Source organism: Chiloscyllium plagiosum, chromosome 16, assembly GCF_004010195.1.
Source record: "Chiloscyllium plagiosum isolate BGI_BamShark_2017 chromosome 16, ASM401019v2, whole genome shotgun sequence".
Classification (NCBI taxonomy): Eukaryota; Metazoa; Chordata; class Chondrichthyes; order Orectolobiformes; family Hemiscylliidae; genus Chiloscyllium; species Chiloscyllium plagiosum.
This window is the reverse complement of record NC_057725.1, coordinates 38,113,364-38,134,328: the sequence shown is the minus strand read 5'-3', so window position 1 is coordinate 38,134,328 and position 20,965 is coordinate 38,113,364. Positions and strand designations below refer to the sequence as shown.

The following is a 20,965-nucleotide window of genomic DNA, read 5'->3' as shown; positions in this document are numbered from 1 at the left end:
CCTTTCATTTATCTCTCCACTCTTCAGGCACTCTGCCGGTATTCCTGATGAAGGGCTTTTGCCCGAAACGTCGATTTTACTGCTCCTCGGATGCTGCCTGAACTGCTGTGCTCTTCCAGCAACACTAATCCAGAATCTGGTATCCAGCATCTGCAGTCATTGTTTTTACCTCTGACTCTATTACATGGCCACTCAAATGAATTGTTGGGCATAATTATCTCCTGCCTGGAGGTGGTCAGAAGGCAAATAATTGGGCAATTTGTTCTTGGAAGGACACTTATATTCTTCTCATCACCTCAACAATTTGGCAGGAAAGTCCACTAAGGATGCACATATTGTCACGGTCATTTATCTGAACCATCTGGGAAGTCCTGGCTAGATTCACTACACCAAATGTTCTCGCTGGAATTAGTCTGAACTAAAGATACCATGTATGGCTAGAGACCCACACAATATCCTAGGCAGAAGGTAGGCTGTGCCTGTCCACCTAAACTTATGACTTACATCCCCAAACAGAATGTGCTTATTGCATTGAAACAAATCTTACCAAAATCAGTTAAATGTTAGTTTTGTTGAGTTTCATGGAGGGTTTCTTTCTGTGAGGTCTAGCGGGCATTCTCAGTATAATTCCAAGCTCGTTAACTAGATACAACACGTTGCCACCCCTCTTGTCTGATATTAGCTGGATTCTCCCACTTGGTGTAGGCAGTTTTCTTCATGACCAGGACATCCCAGGATCCCTAGTGCACTTCGCCCCAACCTCCCTCTCCCTATGGCATCTACTCTGAAAGATCCAGAAAGAAAATTACCTAAGTTCTCACAATGGATCCCCTGAATCCTGGGCTGCCTGCTGTGATTTCCATGATCCCGAGCTTCCAGTCTTTCATTAACTAGCAGCTTCAAGCAGTGCAAAGCTTAGCTGACAAGGCATGTGATTTATTAAGAAGCAGTCCAGTCAGCTTTCAAGTTGGTTGGATCTTGATCTAGTGAGCTTTCTGATAGCAGGGCTTGGGAATCATTGACCCTTGAAGATACCCATCCCCACACTTCATGCATACAGCACTAAACCTTGGCAGACATTTTTATAAGTAGCAATATGATAATAATTTAGTAATAATGCTCTTGCTGTTCACTAGGTCCTGCAACTAATGGATCTCATGATTCAAAGATGGATTCACTGGATGGAGCACCACATGACATGGAAAGCACCAGGTAAAAAATAATAGATGATAAGAAAGTAAACAAAATGTAGTTAATATACAAAACAGTTACATAGGGGCAAGTAAGTTGAAGAGAAACTACAAGATAAAGCAAGAAGATAGAAAGAGATTAAAGACAGTCATCCTGAAGTGAGATGACAATGATATAAATATAGGAAGAGATAGATGCAATCAAATGAGTGAAAAGGAGAGACAGTTAAACAAGATTTAATGCAAGTATGACACTGATCATGACGCTGAAAAGAAATGAGTAATTTATACTCAATCAAGAGAAAGAAAGTGTATAAGAAATGGAAGGCGGGAGACAATGAGATAGTAGAAGAGATGTGGTAATCTTCTGAGGGGGGAGGAGACAAAAACATCTGAATAAGGAGAAAGTTTCTCATCTTCCCTCTTTCCTTTCTAACATATCATGTTTTCTTGACTTTTTTTTTACTTTTTAACTCAGTGGGAAAGAGGAGGTTAGAAGTGTGAGGGGTGACTTAACTGAAGTATATAAGATCCTGAATAATCTTGGCAAAGTGGACACAGGAAGGATGTTCGTCTTATGGGTCACTCCAGAACCAGTAGGAACTCTTTTAAAATTAGGGATCACTGTTTCAAGGTAGAAATTAGACGAATTTTATCCTGTTGGAAAGTTGAGACACTTTGGAACTCTGCCTCAGAAGGCAGTAGAGGCAGGGTGAATGACTAGTTTTAAGACAGAGGAGGATAGATTCTGGTTAGGCAGGGAAATCAAGGGTTATTGAGGCTACATGAGATTGTGGTAATTGAAACACAAAGATCTGTGATGATCTTCTTGAATAGCAGACTGTGTTTGAGGGGGTAAATGGTCTACCGCTTTTTTAAAATTTGTATCTTGTTATGGGAAACGTGAACATTTTATGATGTGAATATTCAACTAAGTTTACATATTTGGGGTGTGTGTTGGAGTAGAAAAATAAGGTAATTTAATTATTAACAACCCAATTCTACCTCAGAAATCAAAAAACTGAGATATCGGCCTCTATTAATTCCATTGCTTAATGAGTGTAAAAGAGTCAGAGGTTAAAGACTAAAACACACTGAATAGATTCTTGCTCCATATTATTAGTATTGAGTATCAGAGTATTTTAGTGTCCTGTCGTGGTGATGTGCAGTTGGGAGTTCAGTTTGGAGTTTATTGCTGTTGAATTACAAAGTGCCTCAAATTGCTGAAAATTTGTGCCGCTCTAGTATTAACATCCCAAACCTACCCTCCCAAAGGTTCTCTTAAAGTTGTTGCACTTGCAAATTACTTGCACATCAGGTGAACAACAGAAAGTTAAGCCTAATAATTAACAGTCCAAGTAGCCTTTTACAGACATGATAATTGTTAACGGCTACCAATTTTTGAATTTTTGGAACAGAACGACAATTGTATGTGCAGAATTGCATATTTTAGTTTAAGGACTGTTTTAGTAGCTGAAAAATTATAAATATTAACTTTATTTTTCTTCTTTTTGTTTTTGCTTTGTTACTTTTCTCTGTTCAAATTTTCTTTTCCCACTCTTTATTTCTCTTTTACATGATTTAGTCTTTAATTTGCTTCCTCTCTCAGTTCTTGCTAGTTTATTATTTATTTGAATTGAATTGAATTTGAATTGAATTGAATTTATTGTCACATGTACCGAGGCACAGTGAAAAGCTTTGTCTTGCGAGCAATACAGGCAGATCACATAGTTAAGTAAATAATAGGTAAACAGTGGCAAAAACAAAAAACACAGGTACAGGTGAGTGTTAAGAGTTTGAGTCCATTCAGTATTCTAACAACAGTAGGGTAGAAACTATTTTGAAACTGGCTGGTGCGTGTGTTCAGGCTTCTGTAACTTCTCCCCAATTGTAGATGTTATAGAAAAACATTACCAGGGTGGGATGGATCTTTGAGAATGCTGGTGGCCTTTCCTTGACAGCGGGCCTGGTAGATGGATTCTATAAATGGGAAAAAGTGAGGTCTGCAGATGCTGGAGATCAGAGATGGAAATGTGTTGCTGGAAAAGCGCAGCAAGTCAGGCAGCATCTAGGGAACAGGAGAATCGACGTTTTGGGCATTAGCCCTTCTTCAGGAATGAGGAAAGTTGGTCCAGCAGGCTAAGAAGGGCTAATGCCCAAAACGTCGATTCTCCTGTTCCCTAGATGCTGCCTGACCTGCTGCGCTTTTCCAGCAACACATTTCCATCTCTATAAATGGGAAGTTTGCCTTTGTGATTGTCTGGGCCGAGTTCACCGCTCTCTGTAACCATCTCCGATCTTGAATGGTACAGTTGCCATACCAGATACTGATACATCCAGACAGAATGTTCTCAATGGCACATCTATAAACTTTGGCAAGGGTATTCGCCATCATGCCAAATTTCCTCGGCTGCCTGCTGAAGAAGAGACGTTGTTGGGCCTTTGTAACCAGTGTGTCCACACGAAGAGTCCAAGAAAGCTTGTTGTGGATGACCACTCCCAGGAGCTTGACACTCTCCACTCGTTCCACCTCTGTGCTGTTAATGTGTCGGAGGGGGCATGAGTAACATCCCGCCGAAAGTCAGTAATGAGTTCCTTGGTTTTGCAGGCATTGAGAGCGAGGTTGTTCTGAGTCTTTCACCTCCCATCTGTAGTCTGTTTCATCGCCATCTGAGATTTGACCGACAATAGTGGTGTCATCAGCCAACTTGTAAATGTCGTTAGTCTGGTACTTGGCGATGCAGTCATGGGTATACGGTGAGTACAGTAGGGGACTGAGTATGCACCCCTGTGGGGGCTCCAGTGTTGAGTGTTAGTGAGGATGAAATATTGTCCCCAGTCTTCACTGATTGTGGCCTGTGGGTCAGGAAATTGCCGATCCAGTTGCAGAGAGTGGGGCTTAGTCCGAGATCACTAAGTTTAGTAATCAGTCTCGAGGGGGTAATAGGGTTGAAGGCTGAACTGTAGTCAATGAGTAGGATTCTTACGTAACTGTTCTTGGTGTCAAGATGTTCTGGGGAGGAGTGAAGGGTAAATGATATGGCATCTGACATGGATCTGTTGGTCCGATAGGCAAATTGAATTGGGTCAAGAGTAGTGGGGAAGCTGGAGTTGATCAGTGCCATAACCAGCCTTTCAAAGCACTTCATGACCACTGAAATTAGGGCCACTTGGCGGTAGTCATTGTGACATGCTGCATGAGTCTTCGTGGGCACAGGGATGCCTCTTGAAACAGGCAGGGACAGTTGCAGGGAGAGGTTGAAGATGTCTGAGAAGACCTCTGCCCATGCAGACCTGCGCATGCTCTGAGTGCACGGCCTGGTACTCCATCTGGTGCTATTGCTTTACTTGGATTTACACAAAGGAAAACAGATCTGACCTCTGATGCAGTGACTGTTGGGATAAGTTTGTCAGGACTAGGTATTATCTCTCTGCCGAAATTCTGCTCAAAGCAAGCATGGAAGGCGTTGAGACAATCTGGGAGGTTGCACTGTCTCTTTTTAGAATCTGTGATGTCATTCAGTCCTTGCCATAGTCACTGAGTATCTGTCTGGGTCTCTAGTTTGGATCGGTATTGGTCCTTAGTTGTTTTAATGGCTCTGCGAAGGTCATACTTGGATTCCTTATATTCATTCTATTTCTCAATCCTTTAATTTTATTGTTTCAGGATATATACTGTACTCATTAAAATTCCATAAATCCTGTTGTGTTCACGGAATTGATCTTATTTTGAGAAAATCCTGTCCAAAAAATTTAAAGCTAAATATGAATAAAGAACTCTAATTAATAGAACATTAATGTATTCTGCAACATGCCAATACAACCCAGGTCAGGAAGACAGTTATTAGGTTGTTTCAGAAATTATGTCCAACAATGGAAAATTGAGCGAGTAAGCTCAGGAAATTGAAGACCTTGTAAGTCTAACATCTGATGAAATCAATAATTAATGAGAGAGTAACTGAACACTGAGAGAAATTTATGCTCATTTGAGACAGCCAGCATGTGGAGGAAGGTCATTTCGAATTAATTGACTTTTTTGAGTAACAAGTAAAACATTAGAAATGTCTATAGAAAATAGCTTTGTACAGTATGGGGGTCAATGACACTTGCAGCATTTATTGTACCTCCATAATTGTCCTTGCAAAAGTGATGAACTGCCATCTTAACAGCTGCAGTGCATGTGGTGTAGGTAAACAGTATTGTTTAATTCAACAAAGATGAAAACACAATGATATATGTTTTTAAGTCAGAATGATGTGTGACTGGAGGATAACTTGCAGGTATTGCTGTTTCAATGCTCCTGCTGCCATTGGCCTTCTACACATTGAAGATTTAGAAAATGTTGGTGAAGATACATAAATGGGTTTGGCAGGACATGTCAGTAGTAGAGGAGAATGAATATTTAAGTTGGTGGATAGAGTGCTAGTACAGCCACTTGCAATTTTTATCTTTTTGCCATTGAATGATCTAACAGATTGTTCCACAAATGCATTTTTAACAATTGTTTTCATGAAGCAAAAGAAGTAACTGCTGCTGACCCATATTTGTCCAATGTAATGGACCCGCACGACTCCTGCAGTTCACTTGTTAACCACTGAGATCTGACTGTGACCTATCTTTTGATTGGATCATTTGATAACTTATCCTCTCCATATGACAAGCTGCCTTGAAGCTCACTAACTACTTGCAACTGAGGCCAGGGCCATATAATTGGAGCCTCAAGAATGGTAGAAGCAGGTGATGTGAGGAAGCATGCTCTTGAACTGAAAATTAAGCCTTTGTGTTTTGGTAGCTCATAAAATTGTGTTCCTAAACTGTGACTATTATCTGATTTAATTTGATGGGCACAGGACTCAGATTGATGGAGTGAAGGTCCCTTATGTGCGGTTAGAGCGATTACCAATCTGTGCACCATCTACTGGCCAACTCCCTGTCTTCAAACTGCAGCCGGATGTTGATGAAAGTGAAGGTAGCCTAATGTTTACGGGCAATGAAACCTCTCATACTACAACAAAGGTGAGCAGAAAAATGCCTTCTTTAAAAGGAATTGCGTTTATGTAGTACCTGTCATGATAAATCAAAGTGCTTTACAGCCAATAAATACTACTTGAAATGTGTTCACTGTTCCAGTGTAAGAAATAGGACAGGCAATTTGTGAACAGCAAGGTCCTACATACAGTATTAAGATAATCACCAGATAAACTGTTTTTTGAAATTGATTGAAAGGTAAGTATTGGCTAGAAACCGAATAGCTCCTCTAACATATCATTAAATATTCGAGACACTGAACAGTTGGCAGCATCTGTGGTGAAAGAAGTAGAAGTAACGTCTAAATTCAGTATGACTCTCCTTCAGAACTGAAGAATAACTCTGTTCTTCAATGTAATAAAATCCTTTGATGGAACTTGAATGAGAGAATGAGGCTTTGGCTTAATGTCGAACATAAAGGCTGCCAACTATGACTGTGTTCCTCAGCACTGCAATGGAGTTTCAGTCCAGATATTTGCACTTAAGTCCTGAGTTGGGACTTGAACCTACAACTCAGAGTGTGAGGTGGATTAAGTGAGCCAAAACTTGTGATGTAATTGAAAATAAATGGACAAAACCTTGCAATATAATTTTAAAAATCAGTCTCAAAAGAATTGTGAGACATTAAAAGTGTTTCTAAACCTATTCTGCCCTCCAGTTGAAAGACATAGGTTTCAAACCTGTTGTGAAAAAAATTGAACCTCTACAATGACCTTGTCATTGGAGTTTTATTATTTCCTTCCTTGACAGTTGAAGTTTTTTACAATATTTCCAGTTATGTAATGAAATGTAGTGAATAATGATTGAAACTTCTACTGATGCCACAGTTTTAGTTCCTCTTATATAAGGTCATATCATCTTTCTTTCATGACAGAGCTTAAGTTTTCTTATGTCTATCTGCTCACTAACATAACATTGGGTGTAATATTGGTATTTCATGGGAGCTTATCCAGATGTTTGCAATGTCTCACATGCATTCCTTCAGTCCTTAGAAGGCAAACTGAGTTGATCTTCAATGAGATAATTGTTAAACTATTCTTGTAGTAAACATGACCAGCACTATCTGCAAGGTCTGTTTAATTTTATACTGCAACTGAAATGATCACATGTTACAGAGACTAATGTTTACTAATTCATGACAAATATTGCTGCATGTTAATTTCATTACTTTGTTTTTTTTAACAGAACATTACACTGGACAACACACTCACTCCTCCAAATTCAAACCCTCCACCCCCACAACAAAGTGAGCTCGATGACGCACAGATAACTCCTGACTTGTCTCCTGAAGTTGTTGCATCTCCCTCTCCTTTGGATGACAAACCTTCAGAAAAATCTGTTCAAGAATTGTCACCTCAGACAACCTCAGTAGTAGCAGGTGCTACTGACAACAACGAAGATTATTGCGCAGTTTGTTTGAATGGTGGAGAGCTGTTGTGCTGTGATCGATGCCCGAAGGTTTTCCATCTTGCTTGCCATGTGCCTTCCCTGCTCAGCTTCCCAATGTAAATCTAGGTTTTAATTACTGCAATCTTTTTAGGCTGTAGTGCATGTAATATATTACTGTGAGGCTGAGATGACAATTTTGAGAGTCAGAGTTGAAAGAGCCACATTTAATTTTATCCTTAGTTAGAACAAACAAACTTGAAATATATTTTGAAGAAGGGTCACTGGACTCAAAATGATAACTCTGTTTTCTCTCCATAGTTTTCTCTTCAGACCTGCTGAGTTTTTCCAGCAATTTGTTTTTGCGTGTTTCAAATCTTCAGCATCCACAGTTCTTTGTTTTACGGCAAAATGTTTGCCAGTGTCAGTGTTCAAATCCTGTTTCCCAATCCTGGAGTGGAAGTTCAGCTCTTAAGTTGCATCTGGTGATTTCTCTACTTTCAAAGATGCTGACCCCTTTTTTCATGTCTCACTGTTTATCCAACTGAAAATTTCACACATTTCTCCTTAACTACAATGTCTGTATTATCCCCTCCTTTATGAAGCCAGGTGTAAATTATTCAATAAGAATCACTTCCACATCATCTAACTCCTTGAACAAGCTATTTTTTCATTTTTTCAAAGATCTTACCTACCGTTAGTTATTTTCTTAGTTTTAAGTTAATCCACCCTTACAACTAAATCCAGATTTGCCCATTGTTTTGGATTTGCTACATACTAGCAAAACAGTTCTCCTGATCACATTTTACTTTTACACTAATTTCATCCCAATTAATATGAGGTATTGGAAAGTCTTGTAACTGTTGTGTTGTTTCTAGAAATCTGAATTATTCGTCTACATGTTTTACCTTCTACATTTCTCTGATTATTTGGTAGTGGACTGATATACAAAATATACTCCTAACAGCACAATTGCCACTTCTTGATTTCTAATTCAACCCATATGACCTCATTTGATGATTCAAGCATATCTTTAGCCAAAGTTACAACTTACTCTTTGTTTTTACTCTATTCCATCTTAAGTGTTGATATTGCCAATCCTTCATGCCATATTTTAGTGATAGCTAAGATATCATACTTCTAATTGCCTATCTGGCTCATCTCATTTGCCTTATATTCACTATCCTCCTTGTATTGAAGTACATATCATTAATCACAAAAAAACTTCTTGATGTCTAATTTCTAATCTTTGTTTCCTTTGTCTTTCAGACTGACTTACTAATTTTCTGTTTTCCATTTCCAACTTTGTTTGTCTCTATTATCAATCAATGAACCTCCCGATCATTATGTATTTGGTGGAGGTGTGACATATTCAGCTTATGCAGATCCCATGAAACCACCACCACTCCTTGCCAAATTAGTCCCAATCCCTCAGGAATCTGAAGTCCTACTTCCTATACCTGTTCTTCAGGGAATATACATCTGCACGTTTGCCTATTTCTGTACTCATAAGCCTGTGGGCATCAGGGTAATCCAGAAATTGCTACCTTTTCAGGTCTTGCTTTGTAATTTACTTCCTAGCTTCCAAAGCTTTGCCTGCAGAACCTCATCCTTCCTTCTACCTATGTCATTAGTACTGTTATAGATCATGATTCATCCTTCCGCTCAATGTTTTGAAGCTGATCCTAATAACGCTGAAAGGGTTCAGAAAAGATTTACAAGGATGTTGCCAGGGTTGGAAGATTTAAGCTATAGGGAGAGCTGAATAGGCTGGAGCTGTTTTCCCTGGAGCATTGGAGGCTGAGGGGTGACCTTATAGAAGTTTTTATAAAATCATGAGGGGCATGGATAGGGTAAATGGACAAGGTCTTTTCCCTGGGAGTCCAGATCTAGAGGGTATAGGTTTAGAGTGAAAGCGGAAAGATTTAAAAGGGACCTAAGGGACAATTTTTTTCATGCAGAGGGTGATGCTTGTATGGAATGAACAGCCAGAGGAAGTGGTGGAGGCTGGTACAATTACAACATTTAAAAGGCATCTGGATGGGTATATGAAAGAGAAGAATTTAGAGGGATATGGGCCAAGTGTTAGCAAATGGGATTAGATTAATTTAGGATATCTAGTCAGCATGGATGAAGTGGATCAAAGCATCTGTTTCCGTGTTGTACATCTCTATGACTCTGAGTCTCTAATTTTGATACTGGCATCATGGAGGCTATTTACTATCCTAAGGTCATTGTTGAAATGGTCACTGTTGATATCACATATTGAATCTCTGATCAGTATTGCTTTCCTGACCTTTTCCTCCTCTGAAACTGAACAGCTGAGTTATGTGTGGTACTTTGGTGTACCTCTCAGAACGATTACTGTCACCTGAATTAAGCACACTGGGTGAAGACACAGATGTACAAAGGGAATACCATCTGGTCTTTCTGGTCTGTCTCTCTGACTGCACATCATTTTGTTGAAAGCTGACAAGCTCTACAAACATGCCATTTACATAGTATTCAGCTCTCTTGCACTGTAGACACACCAACTGAAACTTCCTGCCCCTGGGGTTGTTCAGGATATGATAAGTGTCACAGAATTCCTATGTGTCATGATGTTCAGTCAGCAAGCTATGATGCCTCTATTTATTAGACTGTGACTGGATTTCTTTGTTTAACCTGCTGCCTTAACTCAGAAAAAGCCAATGGTCATACTCGACAACTAGTCACGGACTTGCTGTCCTCTGCAACAATCCTTGATATTTGTGTTATGTTTCCATTTGTTACCTTTGCTTACTGTCTTGCATTCTGCACTGTGTCCTGTACATACTATCTCTTCTTCTGTTTAAACTCTAGCCAACTTTGTTAAGGTCCACGCTGTACCCTGGACCTTTTCACCAACTATATTTATACTCCTTCCATCTCTGCTCGGGTCTGTGCTGACTCAGGTTAGGGATTTCCTCAAGTTGCTTACATTGCTGTTTATCAGTGAGTTGGCACAAAGGAGAATATTTTAATGCTAATACATTTTTAGACATGAAGTCAAAGATAATGGAGGAAGCAGAATTGATACGTTTAAAAGAAAAATGGACTGACAAATGAGATTAGGTGAACAGCTCTTTCAGAGACTTAGCACAGGTGCAATGAAACAAATAGCAACCTTTTATTCTGTAAAATTCTCTAATTCGATGATGTTTGTGCTGGAAAACATATACAATGATGAAATTCAGAACAACTTTTGCAATATTTTCTGAATGATATGAACCCAACAGTTATACAATATATCCTTCTGTGGTTTGCTAACACCAGCTCAAAAGAAATTATAAGTTCACATATTTTCAAATTTTGAGAGCAACATGACCAAGATGACATTAAAGTGTTGTATACCTTACCTTCAGATCAGTGCAACCATATCTATTCTAGCATTTTTCAGTTTACATGGAAGGTGTTATCAACAATGCTATCCAGCACTACCTTCTCAGCAATAATCTGATGCCTGGTTTAGGTTATGCCAGGGCTAATCAGCTCCCGATCTTATACTCTTGACTCACAGAAGAGCTGAATTACAGAGGTGAGGTGAGAATGACAGCCTCTGCATTCGGTTAAGTTTAGCATCAAAGAGTCCTAGCAAAACTGGAGTCAATAGGTAGTGGGGGCAAACCGTCCATTGGTTGGAGTCCTACCTAGTATGTAAGAAGATGGTTGTGGTTGTTGGTGGTCAGTCACCTCAGCTCCAACTTATCCCTGCAGAAGTTTCTCAGGATAGTGACCTAGGCCCAACCTTACCACCATCATAAGGTCAGAAGTGAGAATGTTCACTGGTGATTACACATTGCTCAGCAACATTCACAATTCCTCAGATACTGTGTTCAAATACATGAAGATCTGGACAATTCTTAAGCATTTTAATCTAAATTTCCTTGTGATATAACTGTGTGTTGCAATTTAACAAAGTAACGAACTTGCCCAACTCCTGTGATACACAACTCAGTGACACAAAAAGAAACAAATTGATTTGATTAAGTGTTGTGCAATTTATATGGATTTCATTGAAATTAATCCTCTTTCTAAATGAGGTTGCACCAAAAGTCTAATGTGAGGATTTTAGCTGAGATTTCTTCTGATAGCTAGATTAACGCTGCCATAACCATAGAGGGGCTAAGCTCTACCTTCACTATTCCATAGCATTTATAAAATGTTTTAAAACAATGTATTTGTCATTTTACTGAATTACAGATCAGGCAATTGTCCCAATATTTTCATAAAGCTGTACTTACATAGGAACCAGAGAAATTGTCTTTCCTTTTCTCCAGGTAAAACTGGGGAATCAACAGCTATGACAGGACAGCTAGTGGTGTACCTGAGAGTAGCTAATTGAATCATAGGATTAGGTCTCTCTGTTCCAGCAGTTATGGCCCATCCCTAATTGCTGTTGAACTGAGTGGCTTGTCATGCCATTTAGCAGGGCTATTGGGAGTTGATCACATTATTGAGTCTGGAGTCTTGGGCATATTGACGAAGGTCTTTAATGAACAAGATGGATTTTTACGACAATCAGAAATGGTTGCTGGGTACATTAGCTTTTAATTTCAGAATTTTTAAAATTAATTTTAAATTTCATCATCTGTCATGGTTAGCTTTGAATGCATTGCTCTGGAATATTAATTTGAGACTATGGTTTACTTATCAACTGATATTGACACTACACCACCACCACCACACCCCCCCCCCCAACTTCATGTGAATGAGATTTTATGTTGCTGCCTTGCTTAATTTAAAATAGTCCACAGCTATGTTAGTTTAAGAAAAGGTTTTTTCAAATGATTTCAGAGTTTTCTGAAACTCAAGCTCGCTTAAGTTTAAGAAATAAGATTCAAGCTCAATCTTGCCCACCTTTCTGTCTCCCCTACACATACATGCCATTTGGAATAGCAAACAGAAATGAATGCCCAACCTCTCTAGCCAGAAGTACTGGACTCAAAGACTTAGACGTTTGCAACATAGAATGAGGCAATTTCACCCATTATATCCACATTGGCCAACAAAAGTCTGACTACACTGATCCCATTTTTCAGCCCTTGGCTCATATGACAACACATGTGAATGTCTAACTATAGCTTAAATGTTATGAGAGGTTTTGACTCAACCATCTTTCAGGCATGAGTAAAAGACTTCCATTATCCTCAGGGTGAAAAGATTTCTCCTCAACTCTCCTCTTAACCTTCCACCTTTTGCCTTCAATCTATACCATTGGCCCACCTACTAATGGAAAATTCCTATCCACCTTATTTGTGCCCCTCATAATTTTATACAACTCTCAGTTTTCCTCATAGCTTGGTAAATCTTTTCTGTACCATTCTGTAATGCAGAGACCAAAACTGCATACAGTACTCCAGTTATGGCCAAAGCAACAGTTTATATAGTTTCAGCTTAACATCCCTGCTCTTGTATTTTTTTGGTCTTGATGAGTTAAGTATCCCTTATTGTGGTTAAGAAGGTATAACTATCTGCCTTACTACTTTCAGGGATCTATGGATATGCATACCAAAATTCCCTCTGATCATCAGAATTTTCCAGGATCCTACCATTATACTGCATTCCCTCCTTGCCTTATTAGCCTGCCTAAAATATATTACTCACACTTGTCTGGGTTGAATTCTACTTGTCACTTCTCTGCCACTTAACCAATCTGTTGATATCCACCTGCAGTTTATGGCTATATTCACTATTTGTCAGCTTACCGATTTTCATGTCATCCATGAACTTCTTGATCATATGGCCTACATTTAAGTTCAAGTCATGCATGCACAACGCAAACGACAATGGCCCCAGCACCAAACTCCGTGAAATCACCCTCTGCTTCTGGCCTCTTAACAAATGTACCACATTACCTTGAATCCCACGAGGTCTTACTTTCTTGACCAATTGGCCATATGATATTTTATATTAAAAAAACTTGCTAAAGTCTAAATAGACCACATTCAAATGCAGGCAAAAGTGAGGAGTGCAGATGCTTCAGATTAGAGTCAAGAGTGTGGTGTTGGAAAAGCACAGCAGGTCACGCAGCATCCGAGGAGCAGGAGAATTGACGTTTCGGGCAAAGGCCCTTCCTGCTTTTCCAGCACCACACTCAAATTCAACTCCTGGTTACCTACTCTGAAAATTTGATCAAATTTATAAAACACAACCTTCCCTTATTAAATTTTGTCTGTCCAAGTGCAGATATGTTCCATCCCTTGAAATTCATTCAAAAAACTTCCACACCACTAAGGTTAGGCTGAATGCCCTGTAATTTCCTGGTCTATCTCTTCCTTTTTAATTAATGGGAACATTTCAGCAGTTCACTTGTCCTCTTACCCCTCACCTGTAGCCAGAGAGGATTTGATAATTTCTGCCATGCCTCCATTAACAGTCTGGAATATGTCTCATTCGAAACTGTGGATTTATTTTACTATTGTCACTATGTAACATGCGATAGGTTCAGAGAGGAACTTCAGATTATACAAGTTTGTATACTGGCAAGTCCCTTTAGCAAACAGGATATACCTAAAAGCCATTGTGACTGATATTTTTTAAAAATTACTAATGATGATATTTCTCTCTGAATTTTCAGCCCAGTTATTCATGCTATGTTCAAAATGTTGATTTACAGGGATGAGTGGTTGTGTACAATGTGTCGGAATGTTGTGATGCCAGAAGTGGAATATGATTGTGAAAACGCACGACATATCAGTGAAAACAGGGGGATAAGAACATTACAAGGTCTTTCCATTGGTGATCAAAGGGTGAGCAACAACACTTCATTTCAGTACAATTTTAATTAATTAGTTTTTGTACGTAAGGCTTTGAGGTGACTTTTCATCTGCCTAAAAGAATGTTGCTAATTTGGTCCTCAGATCCTTAAAACACCAGGTTTTTAACTATGTAACTTTTGTTTACTTTCTTTTGCACTAAAGTTTGGGAAGTTATTTGTAATATTTTCTTATTTACTGCATTTCTAATAGCTTTCCCCAAAGTACGCACAATGTATTTAATATACCTGTTCAAGGTACTACATATTAAAGATAGAATATGTTGGTAAATAGGGTTGAATGTATGAACAGTGCTTCCATTATGAAACATATGAGCCTGATAACTGTTTTCCTTTTAATATTCAGTACATTTAATAACTTGCCTGAAGTTTCTAAGTCAAATAGTGATTAGTAATGTGTAAATGCATGTGTCCATTAACTTACTGGCTTTTTTGATTAACTTCCAACTGTGTTGCTCATAGAAATGTGAAAAGCTGGTACTACACCTTTACTGCCATCCGCTAAGCCTGCCATTCCATGAGCCCGTCAGTCCTTTGGTGAGCATAGCTTGATGTCAGTTGCTATTACATTTCGTGTAGAAGATTGTGTGCAATGTTGGCATCGGCATAGTGATATCGATCTACTTATTCATTTGGAGCAACATGTAGGCAATGATCTGATGAAATATAAACAACTGACAGTCGCTATTACATTTTGTGTAAAGGAGTGTGTGCAATGTTGGCATGGGCATAGTGATATTGATCTGTTAATCTTTTTGGAACAATGTACAGGCAATGATCTGATGAAATATAAACAATTGACTTTCTGTATTGAAGAGGATCACTGATATGACTGCTGGTTATTGTCTGGATCAACCTGGTGATGCAGCAATTTGGATGGATGGCATTTGCTATTAATTGAATGCATTTTGCTTCCTGTAGTCTAAATATTAGACCAGTTCCACAGTTGAGTGTATATTATTTAAAGTGTTAAGTGGTATATTATTTATTTATTATTGCACCTGAATCTGAGCTTACATTTTAACTTGTGTAACAGGTTAACTGTAACTGACCTGGAATCAATTAGATTTTGTGCAACTGTGAGTTCATTGATTTTACAAGCTGCTTTGTTTGTGAATAAAATATAAAGAGACAGTTGACGCAGTTTCAAATTAATCAATAACAATATCACACAGGGAGGTGGAATAAAATGGATGGAACATAGGAAATGGGAGTAGGGCATAGGCCATTTAACTCCTTGATTCTGTTGTGCTATTCAACTAAATCATGGCCATTCACTACCTACCTCAAGAAAGCCAATTTCTCGATTTCAGTACCTTTAATATGTAGAAATCTATTGATCTCTTGTATCTTGAATGTACTCCATTACTAAGCCTGGACAGCCCTCAAGGACAGAGAATTCCTAAGATTCAGCCTCTCCATCTTGGTCTCAATAACTTGCCTTTTACCTGAAAGAATGTTGCCGAATCTGGGACTTTTTTCCCTGAAGCATCGGAGGTTAAACGATGACTGTATAGAGGTTTATAAAATCATGAGGGGCAGAGATTGGCAAAGATCTTTTCCTAGGGAGTGGGAGTTGGAAACACAAAAAGCATATTTTTAATGTGAGAGGAGAAGGATTTAAAAGGGGCCGCTTTTTCACACACTGGGTGGTTCATATGTGAAATGAACAGCCAGAGGAAGTGGTAGACAAAGGTACAGTTACAACATATAAAAGACATTTGGACAGGTTCATGAAAGAAAAAGTATAGAGAGATATGGGCCATATGCAGGCAAGTGGGACTAGTTTTGTTTTGGAACCTTGATTGACCTGGATGAGATGGACTGAAGGATCTGTGCTGTGTAACTGTGACTCTGATTATATCGCTGGTTCTAAACCTCTCAGCCAGGTGAAATCTCCTTCTCACACATAGCCTGTCAGGCATTGAAAGATCTTATGCTGCATTGAGATGATGTCTCATTCCTCTAAACTCTAGAGAATTAAGGTCCTGTTTCCTCAGTTTCTCCTGGTGGAGAAATTCTGTTATTCCAGGGATCCGTCTGGCGAACTTGCTTTACTTTACCTCTATGGCAATTACGTACTTTCTTGAGCAAGGAACCCAGAACACACAGTTCTCACCAAGGTCTCACCAAGGCTTTATACAATTACACCAAGATTTCTTTATTCCTGTATTCAAACCCTCACACAATAAAGGCAAACATATCATTTGCCTTCCTAATTGCTTGTTAACTGCACATTAGCTTTCGATGAATGAACACACTCAAATCCCTTCGGACACCAGGATTTCCCAATCTCTCATCATTGAAGAAATACTCTGCATCACTCAACCAAAGTGTAACCTTGAACCTCCTAATTTTTTCAAATTATATTCCATCTGCCACAATCCTGTCCATTCACTTAACCTGTCTAAATTCTCATGAAGCCTTTTTGCATTCTCGCTACAACTCACAGATCCACATTCTTTTGTGTGATCAGAAAATTTGGAACTATTATAATTAATCCCCATAACTAATCATTGGATATAAATATTTAATGGCTGGGACCCAGGGTGGATTTCTAAAACCAGTACTTGGTAAGAGCCAAAAATAGGGCATAGATGAAGGAAATGCTAAATTAACAATTTGATATTATATGTGAGAATCTTTGACCCAGAAGCAGTAGGGTATGGCTCTACAGCTTTAAAATCTCCGTGTAATTTCCAGTAGTTTGTAACAATGGCTTGGTGTCTATTGCTTTCCCCTAGCACAGAAATTAGAAATAAAAGACGTGTGTCTTTCTTAATCTGTTTGAATCATGAGCCCGACAATGTAAGCCTGGCATCCAAAGGCAGAGGTTCAGGAGAAATATAGAAGACCGGTAGATAGTGATATCCTTTCATTGAAAGCATGATGTGGCATCAAGTAATAACTTTGGTTATTCAAGTAATACAGATCAGGGAGCCTCCAAGTGTAATGATTCATGGTGTTTTTCTCATTATTCAATATTTACTTTGTTAAATTATTCCTCGTGGACAAGGAAAGGGGAAAAAAGTCAAGTCATTATTCTGGCTTTTGATTACAATGAACTAACTGTTAATGACAAGCAAGGAATTACTAATTGATAAAATGAAAACAAAATCTGCCCATTTAGAATGTTTCTAGTAATGTATTTCTTGTTTATAATTTTTGCCAAATATTAATAAGCATTTTTTTTATTTAGGCACGTCACTACTACCAGATTATCAAAAGGCCAATGGATCTTTCTACGATCAGGGCAAAACTTCAGAAAAAGAATCCCCTTCATTACTATACACCAGAAGAGTTTATTTCTGACGTTCACCTCATGCTTATGAATTGTGCAAAATTTAATTATGTGAGTGAGATTTACATGTCTCTATGCTACTTCCTCCACTCCTCAATGTTTCCTTTACTCTATGATCTGTAGTATTTTATCAACCTGTCTTGATGTCACTTCACCATGTGCTTGATTTATCTGATTGTTTTGCCTGCTGTTTGTGAAGTCCTGTCCTATCTTATAATGGGGTTTCTGAATTTTGATAACAGCTACTCCTTTATTGTGTGTATGCAGCTTATTGTAATATAACCTTTTCCTTTTGTATCCATGTGCCAATTTAAAGATATTCTTGTCACAAGGAATGTAGTTGCATCATTTCCTGTAAGCACTGAGTTTGAATAATTGCTATCAATAAGCCACCAACATATAAAATTCTGCATTCTGTTACACTAGATAATCTTTACTTCATTTCGTAGCAAAAAGGATTTTTGTAATGTATGAATTTTTAAGTTATTTTACCAATAAGATCCAGAGGCAAATATACTTTGGTGGTGAACTGGTTGATGTTTGACTTAGCTAATTTTGGAAGATACTGGTGGCATCCATCAGTATGATTCTTTTAAGAACTGTCAAAATTTCAATTTGCAGCCAACTGAGGCCCCTTGGGCTTGGAGGAGCAAGGAATCAGTGTAGATCCCCAGGGCAGAAATGCACATCAAAAACAGAAATTGCTAGAGGAACTCGGTAGGCCTGGCAGCATCTATTGAGAGAAAACCGAGTTAACATTTTGAGTTCAGTAACCCTTCTTTCGAACTGGTAATAGCTTAGGAAAAGGTGGTATTTATGTTGATGACAGGAGGTGGCGGGGAGAGGAAATGAGTAGATAGATGGAGGCAGAACCCAGAGAGAGAGAGAGAGAGAGAGAAAGTTAGGCAGACAAAGGGATAGTAAGCCAGGGAAGAAGAAAAGGCAATAATAAGGACAATGATTAGGCGAAAATGGATTGGATATGCTGAGAGTTACATGTGTCATGATAGGGCCTGGGGTGTGAGGATGGGTAAAGGAATGTGGTGTTCAGATTCTAAAATTATTGGGCTCAATATTGAGTCCTGAAGGCTGCAGGGTCCCCAAGGGATGAGATGCTGTACTTCCAGCTTGTGCTGATCCTCACAGGAGCATCGCAGCAGGCCCATGATGGAAATGTTGGCCAGGGAACACAGTGATGTTTTGAAGTGCAGGCAACCTGAAGCTCAGGGTCTCTTTTACGAACAGAACGTGGATGTTCTGCAAAGCAGTCTTGTCTTCCCAAAATACAGGAAACTACATTTGTGAGCGGTGAACTTCACATCATTGATAATGTTACCTTCAATTACTTTAGTTAAAAAATACATTAGTTGATTTATCCATCTGTTTTGTGGACTGAATTTGTGTAGAAAGACTGTATTATTTAGATCTATTTGGTTGAAATTGATGGTGTAATACTGATGCAGAACATCTCAATTAATTCATCGTATGATTTTGTTTTGTTGTCAACCTAATTTGATGGCTTAAAATATTATTTAAAATAGAGGAATTTGAAACTGATCTATTAATGTGTTCCATCCTGATATTGAATTCTGAATTCCAAATCTTAGATATAATAAATCAAATTTGAATATATAGCAAGGCATCGTATACATGTTATGGATAATGCCACGTTGAATTTTTTGTGTGCATGTTAAGTTTGGCATTTATTTATTTAATGTGCTATGATTGTTTTAAAATTTAGCCAGATTCTGAGGTGGCCCAAGCTGGAAGAAGCCTAGAAGCATGCTTTGAAAAGAACTTAAAAGAAATTTATCCGGACAAAAGCTTGGCAGGAACAATCCAAGAAGATTCTGACTCTGAAGAAATTGATAATGAAAATGGAATGGTTACTATCAACGGATTTACTTGGCCAACAGAAGAAAAGGAGCATGTGAAGCCAAAGAGAAGACGCAGACATGGTGGAAGTCACAACCATAAGGACAATAGAATCTAAATGGCACTCCTGGCTGAAAGCATAGATATTGTGAAATGGTGATTAATCCTTTTTCTCTTTTTTTTCCACTTTCAAGAAATCCATAGCTGTTTCTTTCATTTTTTTATAACTTGTTTGTTTGCTATAAAACCTTTGAACCTCTCAGGAATGTGGATATCAACTTCCCTGAAGTAAAACTGTAAATGATTATACCAGTTCCTTTCATAGTTTATTGTACAGAGGTTACACTGGATGAGATTGGACACAATGAATTATTGACCCATCTTCTGTATGGTAGATTTGTGCAACTTGCCTAAATTTGAATTGCGCATGGTGAGGAAACAGCTTTACTAGTGATAGTCTCTGCAAGTTAGGGGGAACTGCTCCTGTTAATTTAGCTAGTTAGCTTCCAATATATTTGTGAAATGAAAAGAGTGAAATTATGATTTACTCAAATTTCTTCTGTTATTAAAAGCCTATGCTAGAAAACTGCATTCAATGTTGAATTTTCATTGGGGCTCTCCTGATTGTCCTCGTTAACCTTGGTGGACAATTTCAAGGAACTGTCTATGAAATAACACAAATATTGACCCCTGAAAAAATTTCACTCTCAGTAGAATGTAGGCTTTTTTTTTAAATCAAATGTTTAAGTTGTGATATTCCTGTCAGGATATATTTTGTGTTTTATGGTGGCCTGACGTGCGTTCCTTGAGGAATATAAACTTGTATTTATTTTTCCATATTGATTGTTGCAAGTTAGAACAAGCTATTTTCTCATTCTGAATGTCATGGTGATGGGAATCACTCTTGGTTTGTTTTGGGATGGAGTTTATTTTTCTGTTGACTGTTGAAGGGAAGTTTGTCAACTGCACACTTTTTTTTAATTCAACTTGTTAATTTGCAGAGATTTTGATTGTAAAGCTTTTAGAAGCTTTGTTGGTTTACAAATTCTCAATGTTCACAGAATTTCTAACAGCAGGATGCTGCCAACAGTGTTGTATAACCCTGTTTTTCAACTTTTTATATGTTGATTTGAAAACCAAAACAATGGCAAGGGCATGAGAAGACCTCTTGAGGAGGCACTATTTGTGCAGTTGATTTGGCTATGGCCCTGATTAATGATCTCTGGTCTAAATTTGTAGTGTGAGCTATTTTACTTTATAAGAAAAAGAACTGCGGGTATGCTGACAGTCTACCATGAGTAACCTTCCAAAATAAGATGAAGAGTACCAGCATAAAGGCCTGTGGCCAATTCTTTAAAATAGAGGCTGCTCTGTAGTCTTAGATTGATG

At 38.4% G+C, this 20,965-nt stretch overlaps 1 protein-coding gene across 2 annotated transcripts in view; it reads left to right on the top strand.

Moving 5' to 3' along the window:
* Nucleotides 1–19,848, top strand: part of trim66 (tripartite motif containing 66) — a 230,461-nt gene extending 210,613 nt beyond the window's left edge. For both annotated transcript variants that reach the window (XM_043705850.1, XM_043705851.1), the window contains 7 exons: nucleotides 1,137–1,212; nucleotides 6,041–6,206; nucleotides 7,404–7,723; nucleotides 14,242–14,374; nucleotides 14,863–14,937; nucleotides 17,600–17,752; nucleotides 19,443–19,848. In XM_043705850.1, the coding sequence (XP_043561785.1) occupies nucleotides 1,137–1,212; nucleotides 6,041–6,206; nucleotides 7,404–7,723; nucleotides 14,242–14,374; nucleotides 14,863–14,937; nucleotides 17,600–17,752; nucleotides 19,443–19,694 (1,175 nt within the window). In that variant the 3' untranslated portion in view covers nucleotides 19,695–19,848. The remainder of the gene's footprint in view (nucleotides 1–1,136; nucleotides 1,213–6,040; nucleotides 6,207–7,403; nucleotides 7,724–14,241; nucleotides 14,375–14,862; nucleotides 14,938–17,599; nucleotides 17,753–19,442) is intronic.
* Nucleotides 19,849–20,965: the final 1,117 nt, after the last annotated feature.